Source organism: Arachis hypogaea, chromosome 6 (assembly GCF_003086295.3).
Source record: "Arachis hypogaea cultivar Tifrunner chromosome 6, arahy.Tifrunner.gnm2.J5K5, whole genome shotgun sequence".
Lineage (NCBI taxonomy): Eukaryota > Viridiplantae > Streptophyta > Magnoliopsida > Fabales > Fabaceae > Arachis > Arachis hypogaea.
This window is the reverse complement of record NC_092041.1, coordinates 14181607-14200203: the sequence shown is the minus strand read 5'-3', so window position 1 is coordinate 14200203 and position 18597 is coordinate 14181607. Positions and strand designations below refer to the sequence as shown.

Sequence of the window (18597 nt, the reverse complement as noted above, 5' to 3'; positions counted from 1 at the left end):
TGCTGTGACAGAGCATTTGGACCATTTTCACTGAGAGGATGGGAAGTAGCCATTGACAACGGTGACACCCTACATACAGCTTGCCATGGAGGGAACTTTGCACTTATCCATGGATGGAATATTACATTACAGGAATAAATCAGACAAAGCATCTCCAAAACTCCAACATATTCTCTATTACTGCATAACAAGTATTTATTTTATGCCCTTTTCCCTTTCTTCACTGAACTTGAAAAACACTGTTGTTGGCATCCTGACTAAGAATAATAAGATAAACATAGCTTGCTTCAAACCAACAATCTCCGTGGGATTCGACCCTTACTCACGTAAGGTATTACTTGGACGACCCAGTGCACTTGCTGGTTAGTTGTACGGATTACAAATTCGTGCACCACCAACTCATCATCACTACTAGAGCTGGCCTCCTGCACAGGGACATAAGAGTCATCCTCTGAAATTCCTTCATCACTGCTTGATCTGGTTGCAGTTAAATCCACATGAGAAGTTTGCTTCCCTTTGTTACCACTCCTTAATCCCCTTTCCTGAGATCTTGTGATTCTTTTAGGTGGGTTAAATTTGGTCTTGGATTTTGAAGTAAACTTGGGCTTGGGCTTTGGTTGGGTTTTCATGGGCTTCTGGTTCTGCTTGGGTTTTGGATTCTGCTTGACAGTTGGGGTTGTATTGGGCTTTGTAGTAGATTTTAGGTTGGATATATGATGGAGTATGGGTTTCTCATGATCAGCCATGGACTTGGTGTCATCATGGATAGGTCTTGTGGTGGGGGTGTTAGCAGGAACTAGAATTGCAGTTGGACTGTTTGGAATAGGGATTGGAGTAGGAGGAACTGGGTCAGGATCACATTTGTCATGTGGCATCTCATTTAAGGTCTCTTCAGGGGTGTTCTTCTTGTTTAAGTCACCACCAGCCTCCTCTTCTTGAATATAATCCAGACACAGAACAGCTTCTTTCCCCTCCATCAGTTCAGGTGTCGAAACTCCATGTTTGAAATAAACATCCATTACACCATCATTCCTCTGTGCATGGAAGCACATCTCCCTTAATTCATCATCAGTGGACAAAGCAGCTCTCAATCCAACCTCCAAACTCCTCTCTGGAACCAGCCACCAGCACTCAACTACCTTGTCATAACCCAACTCCTTGAAATAGTTCCTAACGAAGAAGACATCAAGTGTATCATCATCTAAATCACCTAAGCAAGCTCTATTGTCAGGTGAGTAAAATAACTTCCCATCAACATTCTTCTTAAACGTTTCCCCATGATGAAACATTATATCTAGCAACCTCTCCATCTATATCAAAAAAAAAAATATACAACATTTTTACTAAAATATAAAATCAGCAAATACCAACAGATCATATTCCAAATTTTCTAACTAACAACTACTGCAGTCACTATGCCATTATATAAATGTCCATATTTTTGGTTTGAAAACAGAGCATTCCGATAACCTCTACTCGCACCACCCAATGCAAAAAATCCTAGCTACTAACATAGCATCCATGGTTTCCCATCAATTTACACCAATTTCCCAAGTAAAATCCATAATGATGGATACCTTACCACTACGTAGAACAGAACAAAACTATCTACTATTCTGCATGCCTACCTCTGTCATAGGGGATTCCACGCAGAATCTTTGCTCCTTCCTTCACTGATCTTCAGCTAACGATGACCAGGTTCCTCTGAACTCCAGATTGTTTCACTCTGAAAAGCCACGCCAGGACTCTAGAATGCCAGGGTTTGGTGCTTTTAGTTCGCAGAAGGTGAAGAAGACGAAGTGATCTTTGAATAGTGGGAGAGGGGGGTTTGAAAATTTTGTAGATGCTTACTTGAAACGGTGTCGTCTATTAATGGGTTTAGCGCCAAAACCCAATACGACGTCGTTTTAGACACTCCAGCGTGGCACTCATTAGCCACGTCACTCCCGTCGGCAAGGAATCTGACCGGAAAATATTAGGGGGATCACGTTGATGCATTTTTTTCAATTTGGAGGACTTAATTAGTGTAATTGGAAAATCAGGGACTAAATCGGTGCATTTTGTGAATCTCAGGGACCAATTTAGTGTTTAACTCGACTATATCTGATTTCATAACTCGAGCATGTCGGCCCATAAAAGACATAGTCCAATTATATGATCGTATCCACACAAGATTCCGCATATATTTTACAAAAAAATTTTCGAATCTTTACAGATTTCTCTTCAAACTCTATAAATATAGGCTTGATACAAGCCCAAAATATCACGTCTAATCTTAATTCTAATCCTAATATCTCTTAGACTATATTAACTCTATTATCAGGAATCTTTTGGAGGTACACCTCCACCCATGTGGAGATGCCGACCCAAAAGATGTCGACCCAAAACAAGAAGATTTGCTGCATCTTTGTATTTTGATCTATAAATTCAGGTTCGACCACTATGAGAGGTGTTACGGTGGGTAACCGAAGATTAATAGAATAGATGGCGCTAGTTGGCTCAATCGTCTGCGGATGGTAGTCTCCGAGCTGGTTCGCACGCTGGAGCCTCCTTCCGACTTGTATACGTGAATGAATGGGGGGTGGTACCTGCAAAGACACTCCGATGCTTAAGTTAGCAAGGGTGTTAGCAGGTCTGGAGAGTATTGGGCTTAGAGATACCTGAGGGGTGTCAGTGTATTTATAGTGGTGAGCCAATAACCACCGTTGGAGTAGTGCCGTATCTTTTGGGTGTTAACCGTCCCTCTATCTTAGGGAGGTTAAGATATGGCTCGATGAAGCGGTTACAGAGATTTTAGGGGCGGTTACTCATTTGAATGAGTGTTTATCTGCCAGCTAATCTCATGTCCGACTTCTTTAGAGTAAGTCGCAGTTAACACCGACTTCTTAATATGAAGGTCGGTGCTTAACAAGGCTCAATTCTTCGGATTAGGCCTTTTATTTGGACCTGGGCCTTTATCATTGGGCCAGGGTATGAACAGTGCCCCTACTCGAGCCCAAGATCTGTATAAGACTTGGGTTCGAGTATTTTACTCGGGGTCGTAGTCGACTTGTTGGAGGACTGACGTGATTTTCTGAAACCGACGTGACTTTTTCGCGTCTTTTTGGTTCTGACAGTTACGTCTAATCAAGCGTTGTGTCCATTAGGGATGTGCGTAGACTTTGGTAACGGTGCATTCTCATTAATGACTGCCCCGTTTTTACCATTATGCCCCTTAGCATATTTATAAATACTTTCCCTCTCTTTCATTTTTTCGTTTCTGCAATTTTTCAAATTTCTTCTTTCTTTGTTCTTCATTCATTCGTACTGCGTTCTTGTGCTCCGGAGACTTCTGCTTCTTCCAACCTTCATTTTTGGAAAGAGGTTAGTTTCTTTTTTTCTTCTTCGCACTTTTCGTATGACTTTACTTTGTAGAAAAATAGGTTTGTGGACTTTTGCTTGGTTCCTTTTTCTCCTCTCTAGAGACCTTTGTTTTTGATTTTTTCTTTTCTTTTTCCCTTTGTAGGTTTCCTCATTTTTCTTTAGAAAAAGAAAATGGCCTCCGTAGATTGGGTTGATGTTACTGTTCTAGGGGAGGAGCCGTTGGTTGATGCGGAGTTTATTACTCATCTTCGCACCCACCACCGGCTCTGTACTTCGGATGAGGATGAGCCTAAGTATGAATTGCTTATCCCAGGTTCAGAGGACCGAGTTTGCCATGGGAAAGCCAACGAAATGGCTCCCCATTTCTTCTTTATGTATGAGTGCATGATCACCCGTCTGGGCGTCTTTCTACCCTTTTTAGATTTTGAGATGTCTGTTTTGCAGCATTGTCGGGTTGCCCCTACCCAGCTTCACCCCAACTCTTGGGGTTTCTTGAAAATTTATCAATTTATTAGCCATGCTCTGGATTTCCCGACCTCTCTGAAAATCTTTTTCTTTCTTTTTCATATGACTAAGCCCTTTAGTGGGCTAAATAATAAACAACAATGGGTCTCCTTCCGAGCCATACAAGGTCGGAGAATTTTCACCCTTTTTGATGAATCCTTCCATGACTTCAAAAATTATTTTTTCAAAGTGCAAGCTGTAGAGGGTCACCACCCCTTTTTTCTGGATGATGACTCTTCTCCTCGTTTTCCCTTATATTGGCTGGAGGCCTCCCCTTGTGAGAAATATGGTCTGGATGACCTGGATGAGGTAGAGGCTGCCGTTGTGGGGTTCCTCCGAGAAGTGTGGGGGAGGGCCCCATATTTGGATACTAAAAAGTTTCTTCAGGGGTCTCGAACCTTTATCCAATCACAGCTAGGTAGTTTTCTCTTGTCTGTTAGATTCCCGACTTGTTAACTGATCATTCCGACTTGCTTGATTCTTTAGCTATTGTTTTCTTTTTCAGAAATGGCAAAGATAAACGCTCAAGAATCTTTCCAGAGAGTTCAGGAGGCTAAAGCTAAGTCTCGCGCTCGGGCTGGTGGTGCCAGGGTTATCTCTCCTCCTCCTCCTCCTCGGAATGTTGGGACTCTTTCCAAGCCCATGGTGATTTCTTCTTCAGCTCCCTCTCAGCCGCCCCCCGTCGTCCGACCTTCCCCTGATCCAAAGAAGCGCAAGACCTTAGAGTCTGGTTCTTCTGGTGAGGTTAAGGCGGACGCTCTTGCGTTCGTCCGAAAGAATATCTATCCTCATGCTCGTATAAGCATGGATGATATGTCTGTTCGGAGCCACCTTACCACTATGATTGAGGAGAGTCTCAAAGCGGCGGGGGTTTGTGGCAAGCTCTTGGATATTTTTGAGAAGGCTCCTCTCAGCTCTTTAGGGATGACCTCGAGGGTCGAGGAGCTGGAAGGAAGGCTTCGTTCATACCAAGAGCATGAGGGAGAGTTGAAGAAGGAAATCGCCAAGCTGAGGGAGGAAAGGGATACCCTCCGGGAGAAAGGGAAGGTTTTGCAGGCCCAATGCAACATGGAGATGGATCTGAGGAAAACAGTGCAGGCCAGCTATCAAAGTTTATTCAAAGATCTTGTGTCTGTGAAGACTGATCTGTTGAATTCTCGGAAAGCATATGATGAGTTGGAGGACTCTATTGCTGATGGCGCCGAGGAGTCTTGGAGGATCTTCCTGGAGCAGGTCAGAGTTATTGCTCCCGACTTGGATCTTTCTCCTTTACATCCCGACAAAGTTGTTATTGACGGTGCCATTGTAGATCCTCCTGCCCCGTAATCGTTTTTGAGTCAGAGTTGAAGACTCGGGGGCAGAGGATTATTGAGTCTCCTCCTCGTTCTAAAGACGCTCCGAGTTCTTCAGTAGTTCCTCCGATCTCTTCATCTCCCATGGATGCTTCTGATGGCGCTCCTCCTGACTCCGGTGGTGGTGATCCGTCTACTCTTCTTCCTAAAAAATGATCTGTGGCTATTTGGGGGGTCCGGCCTGTGGGCCCCCCGTTTTTAAACTCTTTATTTATTTATTTTTGGTGGTGTTGGTTGGACAATTTCTTCTGGCCTTTCCAGGCCGTAAACAAAATATTAAAAAATACCCCTTTTTGATAAGGGTTTTTAAGTTAACGAAGTGGTTACCCTTTTTTTTGGATAAGGGTTTAGATTACCTTATGCGTGTATGCTTTTTGGTTTTCTGAAGTCCCCTTGATCTTTTCTTGAAAACCTTTCCTTTTGGCTTATTTGTTTTTCTGAGCTTTTTGTTTAAGGACTTTTGGGACAGCCTTTAAACTTTTTCCTAGGTTTTCCAATCTCTTTTTGTTATCCCCTATACTCGACTTTGTTTTAGCGAGTCCTTATGACTTAGGTTATTTTTGCGATGCGTTTTTCTTCTACTCGATTCTTCACTCCGATTTACGGGTCGGAGTATTTCCGAGCTTTTCTACTCGGGTTCTCATTTCGACTTATGAGTCGGATTGTTCCCGAGTTTTTATGATCAACTTACATAACCTCTTTACACCGACTTGTACCTCGTCGTTTTATCCTGACGACCATCTAGGTCAATTCATGGGATTTTCACGTTTTGTCGAGCTTAAGTCGGCGCGTTTCGTAGAAAGACTTAGGAAAATAAAAAGGATTTTATAAGAGATATTGTAGATGAAAAAGATCTTTATTTATTGGGTAGGTACCTTCTTGCTACTAAGGGTTTTAATAGCCTATTTTCCCTTAGCCTCTACTATGATGCCTCGTTAAAAACCCTTCTTCAGAAAAAACCCTTTTGGGAAAAAATCATGAAGCTGGGAAAAGAGTACATCAGGGAGTAGAGTTCGCTTTTAACTGTAGTACCTCTTCATATTACAAGCATGCCACGACCTTGGTAACTCAGTGCCGTTCAGGTCGGTTACTTTATAATAACCTTTTCCTAAAACTTCATTGACTTTGTATGGTCCCTTCCAATTTGCGGCGAGCTTTCCTTCTCCTGATTTGTTGACTCCAATGTCATTTCTGATTAAGACCAAGTCATCCGAGGCAAATGTTCTTCGAATGACGTTTTTGTTGTACCTTGTAGTCATCCTTTGTTTCAATGCTGCTTCTCTTATCCGGGCATCTTCTCGGACTTCGGGGAGCAAGTCGAGCTCCTCTTTGTGTCCCCGTATGTTGCCGACCTCATCATGGAGAATTACCCTTGGGCTTTGTTCATTGATTTCTATTGGTATCATGGCTTCTACGCCATAAACTAGTCGAAAAGGTGTTTCTCCTGTGGCGGATTGGGGGGTTGTCCTATAAGCCCATAGCACCTGAGGGAGCTCTTCAGCCCAAGCTCCTTTTGCTTCCTGCAGTCTCTTCTTTAGCCCTGCCAGTATGACTTTATTGGCTGCCTCGGCTTGCCCATTGGCTTGTGGGTGCTCTACCGAGGTGAACTGATGTTTGATTTTCATACTGGCTACTAAGCTTCTGAAGGTAGCGTCGGTGAATTGGGTTCCATTATCTGTAGTAATGGAATAAGGTATCCCATATCTTGTGATGATATTTTTGTAGAGGAACCTGCGACTTCTTTGAGCGGTGATGGTGGCCAATGGTTCTGCTTCTATCCACTTTGTGAAGTAATCTATTCCCACGATCAGGTATTTGACTTGTCCTGGCGCTTGGGGAAAAGGACCTAACAAATCCATTCCCCATTTTGCAAAAGGCCATGGAGAAGTGATACTGATGAGCTCTTCTGGTGGAGCCACATGGAAATTCGCATGCATCTGACATGGTTGGCACTTTTTCACAAATTCTGTGGCATCTTTCTGCAAGGTCGGCCAGTAGAATCCAGCTCGGATTGTTTTTCTGGCTAGTGACCTTGCTCCGAGATGATTTCCGCAGATCCCACTATGTACTTCCTCCAATACCTCGGGGATTTTTGAGGTCGGTACACACTTTAACAATGGTGTTGATATCCCCCTTCTATAGAGGATATTTCTCACCAAGGTGTAGTATTGTGCTTCCCTTCGAATCGTTTTAGCTTCTTTCTCATCCTTAGGGAGGATGTCGAATTTTATGTATTCAATTAGAGGGTTCATCCATCCGAGGTTTAAACCTGTTACCTCAAGTACTTCTTGCTTGTCTTCTGTTTTTGCTACTGAGGGTTCTTGGAGGGTTTCTTGAATCAGGCTTCTGTTGTTCCCTCCTGGTTTGGTACTTGCTAACTTGGACAGGGCATCTGCTCTGCTGTTTAAATCCCGAGTTATGTGTTTAACTTCGGTTTCTGTAAAATGCCCAAGGTATTCCAAAGTTTTTTCCAAGTACTTCTTCATATTTGGGTCTTTGGCCTGATATTCTCCACTTATCTGGGAGGTCACCACCTGTGAGTCGCTGTATATCATCACCTTTGTAGCACCGACTTCTTCTGCCAGCTTCAATCCAGCAATCAAGGCTTCGTATTCTGCCTGATTATTTGAAGCTGGAAATTCGAATTTTAGGGAAACCTCTATTTGGGTCCCTCTTTCATCTACCAATATTATGCCTGCGCCGCTTCATGTTTTATTGGAGGATCCGTCTACATAGAGTTTCCATGTAGTCGGTTTTTCCTCTTGATCCCCTGCGTATTCTGCAACGAAGTCAGCGAAGCATTGAGCTTTGATCGCCGTCCGAGTTTCATATCTTAAGTCGAACTCGGAGAGCTCTATTGCCCATTGAACCATTCTCCCCGCAACATCCGTCTTTTGGAGGATTTGCTTCATGGGTTGGTTCGTACGGACTCTTATTGTGTGAGCTTGAAAGTAAGGTCGTAGCCTTCGTGAGGCTACTACTAAGGAGTAGGCAAACTTTTCTAGTTTGTGGTACCTTAGTTCAGGGCCTTGTAGAACTTTACTGATGAAGTAGACTGGATGTTGTCCGACCTCGTCTTCTTTTATCAGGGCTGATGAGACAGCCTTGTTCGCTACGGATAAGTACAGGACGAGGTCTTTCCCAGGTACTGGTCGGGTTAGGATAGGAGGTTGGCTTAAAAACTTTTTGAACTCTTGGAACGCCTCCTCGCATTCCGGAGTCCATTCGAATTGGCATCCCTTTCTTAATAAGGAAAATAGTGGAAGGGATTTTAGTGCCGATCCTGCCAAAAATCTGGAGAGGGCTGCAAGTCGGCCATTGAGCTGCTGGACTTCTCTCAAACAAGTCGGACTTTTCATCTCTAGGATGGCTCTACACTTATCGGGATTGGCTTCAATCCCTCTTTGTGTTAGCATAAACCCTAGAAACTTCCCTGCCTCTACCGCGAAGGCACACTTTGCGGGATTTAATCTCATCCCGTGCAGCCTTATGGTATCAAAGACTTGCGAGAGGTCTGATAGGAGGTCGACTTCCTTCTTGGTTTTTACTAGCATGTCGTCGACGTATACTTCCATTAGGGTCCCTAGGTGAGGGGAAAACACTTTGTTCATCAACCTTTGATATGTGGCTCCTGCATTCTTCAATCCGAATGGCATGACCACGTAGCAAAAGTTAGCTCTGAGTGTGATGAATGATGTTTTCTCCTGGTCTGGCTCATACATCGGGATTTGATTATATCTCGAGTAGGCGTCCATGAATGATAAGTGTTGGTACCCCGAGCTGGAATCCACTAGGGTATCAATACTTGGTAGGGGATAAGGGTCCTTGGGACATGCCTTATTTAGGTCGATATAGTCGACACACATTCTCCATTTGCCATTCTGCTTCTTGACCAGCACTACATTGGCTAGCCATGTTGGGTACTTGACTTCTCTGATGAAGCCAGCTTCCAGAAGCGCTTGTACTTGTTCTTCTACTATCAGGGCTCGTTCTGGCCCGAGCTTGCGTCTTCTTTGTTGTACAGGTCGGGACCTTGGATAAACCGAGAGCTTGTGGGACATGAGCTCGGGGTCAATCCCAGGCATGTCAGAGGCCTTCCAGACGAAGAGGTCGGAATTATCTCTTAGGAGTTTAGCCAACTCTTGTTTTAGAGTTTCCCCTAGGTTGGCTCCTATATAAGTGTTTTTCCCTTCCTCTTTGCCGACCTGTATCTCCTCGGTTTTTCCTCCCGGTTGTGGTCGCAGCTCTTCTCTGGCTCTTGTACCGCCGAGCTCTATTGTGTGAACTTCTCTGCCCTTTCCTCTCAGATTTAGGCTTTCATTGTAGCATTTCCTCGCCAATTTTTGGTCTCCCCTTACCGTTGCTATCCCCGCTGAGGTCGAAAATTTCATGCAGAGGTGGGGAGTGGATACCACTGCTCCGAGCCGATTAAGGGTAGCTCTGCCGATCAAAGCATTATATGCTGACCCTACGTCAATGACTATAAAGTCTATGCTCAGAGTCTTTGATTTTTCCCCTTTTCCAAAAGTGGTGTGAAGGGGCAAAAATCCTAGTGGTTTTATTGGCGTGTCCCCTAATCCGTATAGGGTGTCGGGATAGGCTCTTAGCTCTTTCTCATCTAACCCTAGCTTGTCGAAAGCAGGCTTGAAAAGAATGTCCGCCGAGCTTCCTTGGTCTACTAGGGTTCTGTGGAGATGGGCATTTGCCAGGATCATGGTTATTACTACTGGATCATCGTGTCTAGGGATTATTCCATGCCCATCTTCTTTTGTAAATGAGATGGTAGGAAGGTCGGGTGATTCCTCCCTGACCTGGTAGACTCTTTTGAGATGTCTCTTGCGGAAGGATTTGGTAAGTCCCCCTCCCGCAAACCCTCTTGAGACAATATGAATGTGTCTCTCTGGAGTCTGCGGTGGTGGGTCTCTTCTATCCATATCATCTCGCTTTCTCTTTCCATGGCTGTCCGACCTTTCTATGAGATATCTATCAAGCCGACCTTCTCTAGCCAACTTTTCTATCACATTTTTAAGGTCGTAGCAGTCGTTTGTGGAGTGACCATATATTTTATGGTACTCGCAGTAATCGCTGCGGCTCCCCCCTTTTTTATTTTTAATGGGTCTAGGGGGTGGCAGTCTTTCGGTATTGCAAATCCCTCTGTATACATCCACTATAGAAACTTTCAGAGGAGTATAAGAGTGATATTTTCTTGGCCTTTCGAGACCGAGTTCTTCCTTTTTCTTGGTTTCCCTTTCCCTCTCTTTTGTTGAGGGAGGGGGCCCAGGTCGCCAACTCAGGTCTCTTAATTTGGCGTTTTCTTCCATGTTGATGTACTTTTCAGCTCTTTCCTGCACATCACTTAGAGAAACGGGATGTCGTTTAGATATGGACTGCGAGAAGGGACCTTCTCTAAGTCCATTGACTAATCCCATTATGACTGCCTCTGTGGGCAGGTCTTGGATCTCCAAACAGGCTTTGTTGAACCTTTCCATATAGGCTCGTAAAGATTCTCCGACCTCCTGTTTTATTCCCAGGAGGCTCGGTGCATGTTTCACCTTGTCTTTCTGGATTGAGAACCTCATCAAAACTTCCTTGAGAGGTCTTCGAAACTGGTAACCGACCTTGGGGGGGAGGCTATCGAACCACTTCATCGCTGCTTTCGATAGAGTGGTCGGGAAGGCTTTGCATCGCGTAGCGTCGGAGGCATCAACTAGGTACATCCGACTTTTGAAGTTGCTCAGATGATGCTTTGGATCCGTGGTTCCATCGTAGAGGTCCATATCGGGGCTTTTGAAGTTCCTCGGAACTTTTGCCTTCATTATGTCCTCGCTAAAAAGATCCTCTTCACCCAAGAGCGGCTCTTCTTGTTCGTCATGGGAGTTGCGACTTTTGAGGGAGGATTCCAACTTTAAGAGTTTTCTTTCTAACTCTTTTCGTCGTTCCATCTCCTCTTTTAGGCTCTTCTCAGTTTCCTTTTGCCGCTCTCGCTCTTGCTCTAACTGTTCCAGGCGGCTGTGGACTAATCCCATGAGTTCAGTTACATGGGGTGGTCCTTCTTTTTCTGACTCGCGCCCTTCTGAGGAGTTCACCTTTGGGTTTTTTACTCCGGAGGTGCCTTCCCTGTGTTGGTTATCGATTTCCTTGTGGAGGGTGAAATCTACATCGTTATTGCCTGTGTCCAGATTCTCTTGTTCAGAATCTGTCTCCACATGGCCTTCTTCGTGGGATCTGTCCGCCATCGATGGATGATCTCTCGGGTCCCCGGCAACGGCGCCAATGTTACGGTGGGTAACCGGAGATTAATAGAATAGATGGCGCTAGTTGGCCCAATCGTCTGCGGATGGTAGTCTCCGAGCTGGTTCGCACGCTGGAGCCTCCTTCCGACTTGTATACGTGAATGAATGGGGGGTGGTACCTGCAAAGACACTCCGATGCTTAAGTTAGCAAGGGTGTTAGCAGGTCTGGAGAGTATTGGGCTTAGAGATACCTGAGGGGTGTCAGTGTATTTATAATGGTGAGCCAATAACCACCGTTGGAGTAGTGCCGTATCTTTTGGGTGTTAACCGTCCCTCTATCTTAGGGAGGTTAAGATATGGCTCGATGAAGCGGTTAGAGAGATTTTAGGGGCGGTTACTCATTTGAATGAGTGTTTATCTGCCAGCTAATCTCATGTCCGACTTCTTTAGAGTAAGTCGCAGTTAACACCGACTTCTTAATATGAAAGTCGGTACTTAACAAGGCTCAATTCTTCGGATTAGGCCTTTTATTTGGACCTGGACCTTTATCATTGGGCCAGGGTATGAACAAGAGGTAATCCTAATCTCACGTCCGGAACACTTACATTTTTATTATTTAACTACCAAGTATAATTACGTCACATAGTCATAGTATAGAAATTAAATCCTATATTATTTAAAATATTTTAACCCTTTCATTCTTTTGTAATGTTTTAAATTGGTTCAAGTGTTTTACAAACATGAAAATATAACGTAAGGGGGAAAAAACATACAAAATAACATGAGCCATGACCCATGAGTGAATACGCAATTGTATTGATGTTTATTTGCACTTGAGACCTTCAAGATCGATTACAAATAGAGTAAAACAAATAAGGGATCTATTATTTTAAATACTCTGTGTTGCGTAAAAGTTTTGTTTATATCCCATTAATCATTAGTTGAGAAACATAGCAATCATGATAACGGACAAACACAAAAGGTATTGCTATAAAGATGCTTGGCACGCGTTGATACGGTGGCTTTCAATAAAGAACGCATAAAAAAGAGGTATTGGCAACATCATCGCCATAGCTAAATGGAAAGATAGGGAGAATTTCGTCAGAGGATACCTTTCTAACGTCTCTAAGATGATAACAGTAAAAGAATGCATGAACTCTGAACAGACGCTGACTGATCAGTGATCACTACTTTCAGACACGTTTCTTTCAACGAAAACTAAAACGAACTTGAAGGCATTACAGAAGACTACACAATCAAACGGAGCATTGATAGTACAACACTATCACAGATTACATTACATTTACGTCTCATACACATGAATAAGCTAAGAATTAAAAATTGACTCTAAATCCTATAAAGCTTATCTCGCTATCCTTTTTAAAAAAGGGAGAGTGAAAGAAGACTTTACAGAGAGCAATTCGAGTTGAGTACAGTGTACACAGACTTAGTTATTATAAAGCCTTTGCTTCACCCGCCTCCCATTTATGTCGCTGCCATCAAGGAGTACATCATTCCTGTGCTTGAACATCAAGTCCGAATGCTCAGTGAATCTAGCCACATACTCCAGTAGCTCTGTCAGTACAGAAGGGCAACTTTCCTTCAAGTAGTCAAACCCATCAGTTTGCATCACGGCTGAAAGTCCCAAACGGGGGAAAATACTTTAGTTTATTAAGAAATAAAGGTGGATCAATATTTCTATTCAAATCAATCCAGATTAAATTAACAAAATAATTTCCGGCATTAGGAAGCTTGCAAACCCTTTTATGAGGTGTTTGCTTACTATTATCAATGATCTCTGCACTCAAACGTTTTATATTTCTGATAAATTTTAACTTTTATAGCGGAACAACGATTTACAATTCCTAATAATCTAGTTATTTATTCTAATATTTGTGAGCAGAGCAGTAGAAATCCATGGAAGAAAATACACACCTCTGAGGTTTTCGGAGGTTGCAATAAACTTGAGACAGACTGCTTTCAGCTGAAAACAATGATGCTGCTCTGCTAAAGCTAAAGTCGTAGCCACAGTGTTTATTGCAACATCTTCACAGAGACTTGCTTCACACATCAACCTAAGCCTCTCTAAGGCATACCGATCAGCTGCCGCTAGCAGATGTTGAGCCATCAAGGTAGTTGCCCATTTTGTGTTCAGTCCAGTTAGCTCATGCAAATCAGGTAGTGTGTCCCAGTACATATAATGAAGTGATGCCTGCAGAAAACATTTCACAGCTTACAATAATACACAAACCCGGAGTCCCAGACCTTAACCCAAAGCATATGTACATCCCCCCCAAAAAGAAAACACCCCGATGTCCAAAACCATATTTGCCAAGCATGCAGAAACACAAAGCAAATTGAAAAAGAATAGCAAAACAGCATTTACTCATGCCTTAAAGACTGGAGCCTCCATATCTTCAACTCTTATACAATCAGTATTCTGATCTTTCATAGGACCAAAAAGTTGGGCTCTGAAAACGGGTGATCGTGCAGCTAGTACCAATTTATGGGCCGCAAAAATTTCTCCATTCACTTCAAAACTCACATCAGTTCCTCTTCCGCTTTCCAGTAGTTGACCAAATTGCTCACCAATGTTAGATGGAGGAATTCCTATAGAATAGATTCTAGGGCCTTCTGTGTGTGATCTCACCACACCAACACTACAATTCACAGATAGGCAATCATCTTTAAGGTAGTCAGATGTTTCTAGAGCCGTTCTCTTAAAGAATCGTTTGTAACCCCTGAAACACACAGCATCAGACAACCAATCAGCATTTAACAAACTCTTTGGACTGGCTTTAGGACAAAAAGTTTTGTGTGCATGGGTGCAAATAAACCAGAACAACAAAACAACAACAAAGCCTTATCCCACCTAGTGGGGTTGGCGATATAGACCAAACGATGTCATTGCGCTCTATCATGTATCATGTCTACGTAGGTCTCCTGTAACCACCTCGTGTATGGTCTTCTTGTGCATATAAACCACAACTGAGACAAATAAATTCATAACACAGAGAGAAGACAAGGGTCTGTTTGTTTTTTATTTCACTTTTAGTGTTTTCTATATCATAATTTTATGAGCTAAAAGGGAATAAGACAGTAAAAGAAATAAAATCTTGTTACACTATTTCCTCCATAAGACTCAAACCCCAAAAGCAGAGAAAACTTAGAAACATGAAATGAAATAAAAACCAACTAGTCCCCAAGAGCTCCCGTAACATGAATGCCTACAAATAATCATACACGTGACAAATTTGCATATCATCGAAGTAATTGTTTCAAATGGCACAAAATTACTCATAAAACAACATGAGAATCACCTCTTCCTCTTCCTCAAATTATTATTCCATTATCTGTTTCCACAACATCAACACAAAAAGCCAGTCACACAGTTAAACCTTCTCCACACGCATATAAAACGCATACCAAATGATCAGATAACATAAATTGGTAACAACAGCATCAATCAAAATAAATAGATGCAATAAACTTCAAGCTCTAGAACTCAAATTACATAAAATTTAGCATACCACATGCTACCCCGGTACTTCAACGTGTACGGCCCGCTTTCGAGCGTCCTCTCGAAATGGCTATGGACCTTGTGCCTCTCCTTCCCGCTCTGATCCAAAAGGGTCAGCTCAAAAAGCGCCCTAACGTCGGTACCGTCGCTGGCGAGAGCGATGAAGAGAGAAACGTAGGTGGCATTGTCCTCAACGCTCTTTCCATCAGGGTAAAAGTAGATCGCCCAATCGTACCCACCAACCGAGAACGTATCCGAGGCCACGTATTTCCCAATTCCAATCCCCTTTGAGAGAGAATACCCCGTGATCTTGAAATGATGAGACCCCCTAACTGTTTCGGTCACGGACGTAGACGACGTCGTTGCCGGAGCTGAAGACGATGACGGCGAAGCAGTACTGGAGGACGGTTTCCCGGTTTCTCGGAGAATCTTACCCATGCGCGAGAGCCACGGTAGCTAAATTGATCGAATTGTTCGGAAACTCACGCCGGTCGAGGGTTTGGAGACGAACTGGGAATGGAAAATTCGGGGCGTGGATTAGAGTATGTGAACTCGATTGGGTGAGTAATTTGATCAGGATGCTGAGAAAATCTAGGGTTCCGTTAGGGGAATTGTCAGGTTCTGGAAGCTGAACTTCTAGGGTTTCGAATTTGGATTCCCAGAACCTAAGAGAGGGAGAAGAATAGAATAGAGAGAAAGAAAGAGAGAAGGGCACGGATTCCGTGCACAACTTAAGCTCTTGTGATTAATTTGGTTCTATGTAATATGTATAATGATATCATTTATAATTTTAGATATCAACATCCAAATATTTTTTTGATGAACTACTTTTTGCATTATTTATTTAATGGGAAGAAATTGCTTCCTTCATTGACAGATTGATTTGGAGACTACTACCTTAGGCATTCTCTTCATTCTGTATAGAAAAAAGTATTTAATAGTGATGATTAAATTCTAGTGATGTTAGATATTTCTCTTTATTCGGTTGTTTTTGTAGGATTTTGCATGCATTTAACTGTTCAAGGTGGTTTATGTCTGTATTTTGTCGATTTTTTGCAAATCGATGATAGTTCGATATCTAGTGGTTTGGAAGCGAAACCTACTTCTTTGTGCGAGTACTTGTTTTTTAGAAGTGTATCAAAGCGTCTTTGATTAGACAAATTTTGATAATAAAATAAAATAAATTTGTAAATTGATAAAATGCGATTTAAAAATTAAAGTTTTGAAAACTAAATAAATAGTAAATGAACAGATTTGCATAAACACTAAAAGAAAAAAATAATAACAATGTCTTCGATTAAATTAAAAGACTTTAACGTAAAGAATGAAAACGTAGAAAGATAAATTAGATGAAGAATATAAAAAATACTTTGTAAATAAAGTTAATTGAAAAGTCAAATTTACAGAAAGATTAAATTGAAAGAAGAACGTGGAAGGAGCCCTACAGAAAGTGTAACTCGATTGCAATCTCAAGGATTCGCTGGGATGTGAGAATGCTTAGAGTATTTTTTTGAGTAAAAGTTCCAACATTTATTCCCTAACACTTCACAGTATTTATAGACTATCTTACATAACGGTAAATTGGATTATAATTAATTACAATTAAATGAAAAATCACAAATTTGAAATGCAATTACTCTTGGTAACCGTTTCCATTGTGAGATTGTGGATATTTCCAATATTTTCCTCGTGTGATAAAAGCCACGAATTTTCCGCTTCCATCAACACTCGAACAGCTCTTCGAAAGCTCTTTCTAATTCTTCGAATTGAGACTCTTACTCGATTTGGCTTTTCCAATCGGCAGCACATTCGAAACCTAAATTAGAGCCGATTACTTTCAACTTCATCTCGACCCTGTATCTTCTCGAAAAGGCCATACAACTTGTTTCGATTTATCTTACTTGTATCGAAAATATTTTTTCGATCAACAAATTGCCCATTTGGATTAATGTGGTTATTTTCGACAAAATTATCGAAAATTAAAGCACTTAATCCAAAAATCACCAGTTTTTAAATCAGCAATAATTATCATTAAAATCCTATTACTACTGTTTTACTCGACACGTCTCCCGAGGCTTGCGCTCTCTCTCTCACCACCTCACCTTCCCCACGAAGTTACTTCTATTCACATTCCTTCTCTAGTAACAGCTACAGTGTGTTTAAATTCATCATTCTTGTCTTTGTTCAAACTTCCTTAACCCTATCATTCTATGAGTTCTCTCTACACCTTAAAATTTCCTCACAAAATCTTCAGTCTTTACTCTTCACTGAAAATGGCTGGTTCTTCTTTCCAAACCACCACCCAAGATAAGGGAAAAGGTCACGAAACAACAACGTCATCTCCGCCAACTCTTCGCATTCTCAACCAGGTCAATGACGAGGTCATCGACGATCCCCATCTATTATCTAAAGACACTAGAATGCTAATTCCTTTTACCATTGGAGCCGAGACACACTGTTTCTTTGGACCAATTGAATCTCAGAAAAAAGCGAACAAAAAACTCTCTTTCTTCCCCAGTGCCAAAGGAGAAGCTTTGTTGATAAGCCATTCCTTCAATATTTCTCATTTTATCAACCAAAAAACTTTCAGGAATAATTCAAAGATTAGTCCTAGGGGCTACGATTTCACAGCCTGGTATCGACGTCTTGAGCCCACAAAAAATGCTGATTAGAGATCTTCAGGAATTCATGAATTGTTTCTGGAATAGGACGACTAACAATTTCCACCTTTCATGTGGAATGATTGGAATGTCCCTTCTAAATGTGGCTGCCATTACAGGGCTTCCAATTAATTCTCCAAACTGTACTCCTAACATGCAGTCAAAACGTCAGTACAATGTAGTTCTGACCACCTCCTACAGTGACTTTATTGTCCACAACATGGGTGCGAAAGGTACAAAAATCACTGATAATGAACATGTTGCCTTCTTATTTTACTGGTTGAATGCGATCTTATTCTGCTCTCGAAGCGTCCAAATGTCAAAAGTTTATCTTTCTTTAGCCACTCTTCTTCACGAAGGAAAATTCCTCAATCTGGCCAAACTTCTTCTAGGACACATTTTCGAAGAGCTTGGTCAATGTTTGTGACCTCTGAGACAACAAACTCATCCGTGTAGGAGGCCCTCTATGGCTCCTCCAATGTGGCTTAACGCCATTTTCGAAAACTTCATGACAAAACCTGAAGGTGGTAATACTGACAAACAATACATTGGTGGCTTTCGATTGTCTGAATACAAACCAAATTTTCTAGATACTGAATCAGATGAAGATAGATTTTGGGTTATTTTCTCCCTTCTGCATTCTTGCAAAGATTTTGACAATAACCAACTCAATTTCACTCCCAATTTTGAATGGTGGGCTGCTCACTACTCTAGGTACACCCGTACCTTAGAAGAAATTCAACAAGCTGTGATTCGAACCACTCCTATTGCTGAGAGTTTCCAAAAAAAACTCAAAAAAGAAAAGCTGAAATTGCTCAACCACCACCATATAAAAGTAGAAGAACTCCTACCAGGACTTCTCGAAAGGTAATAATTTCACAACTTCCTTTTCTAACTTAAGATGTATCTTAATTCATATTTCCTTAACTATTTTCAACTCTGAATTTCTTATCAGTTGATACTAC

The 18597-nt window shown here is 42.0% G+C and overlaps 1 protein-coding gene across 1 annotated transcript; it reads right to left on the bottom strand.

The window, feature by feature from the left end:
* Window positions 1–12701: 12701 nt before the first annotated feature.
* Window positions 12702–15921, bottom strand: LOC112696177 (BTB/POZ and MATH domain-containing protein 2). The gene is made up of 4 exons (XM_025748798.3): window positions 14983–15921; window positions 13845–14193; window positions 13388–13664; window positions 12702–13087 (listed from the first exon to the last, which is right to left on the bottom strand). The coding sequence occupies exons 1-4, from the start codon at window positions 15408–15410 to the stop codon at window positions 12900–12902; spliced, it is 1242 nt and encodes a 413-aa protein (XP_025604583.1). The 5' UTR covers window positions 15411–15921; the 3' UTR covers window positions 12702–12899.
* Window positions 15922–18597: the final 2676 nt, after the last annotated feature.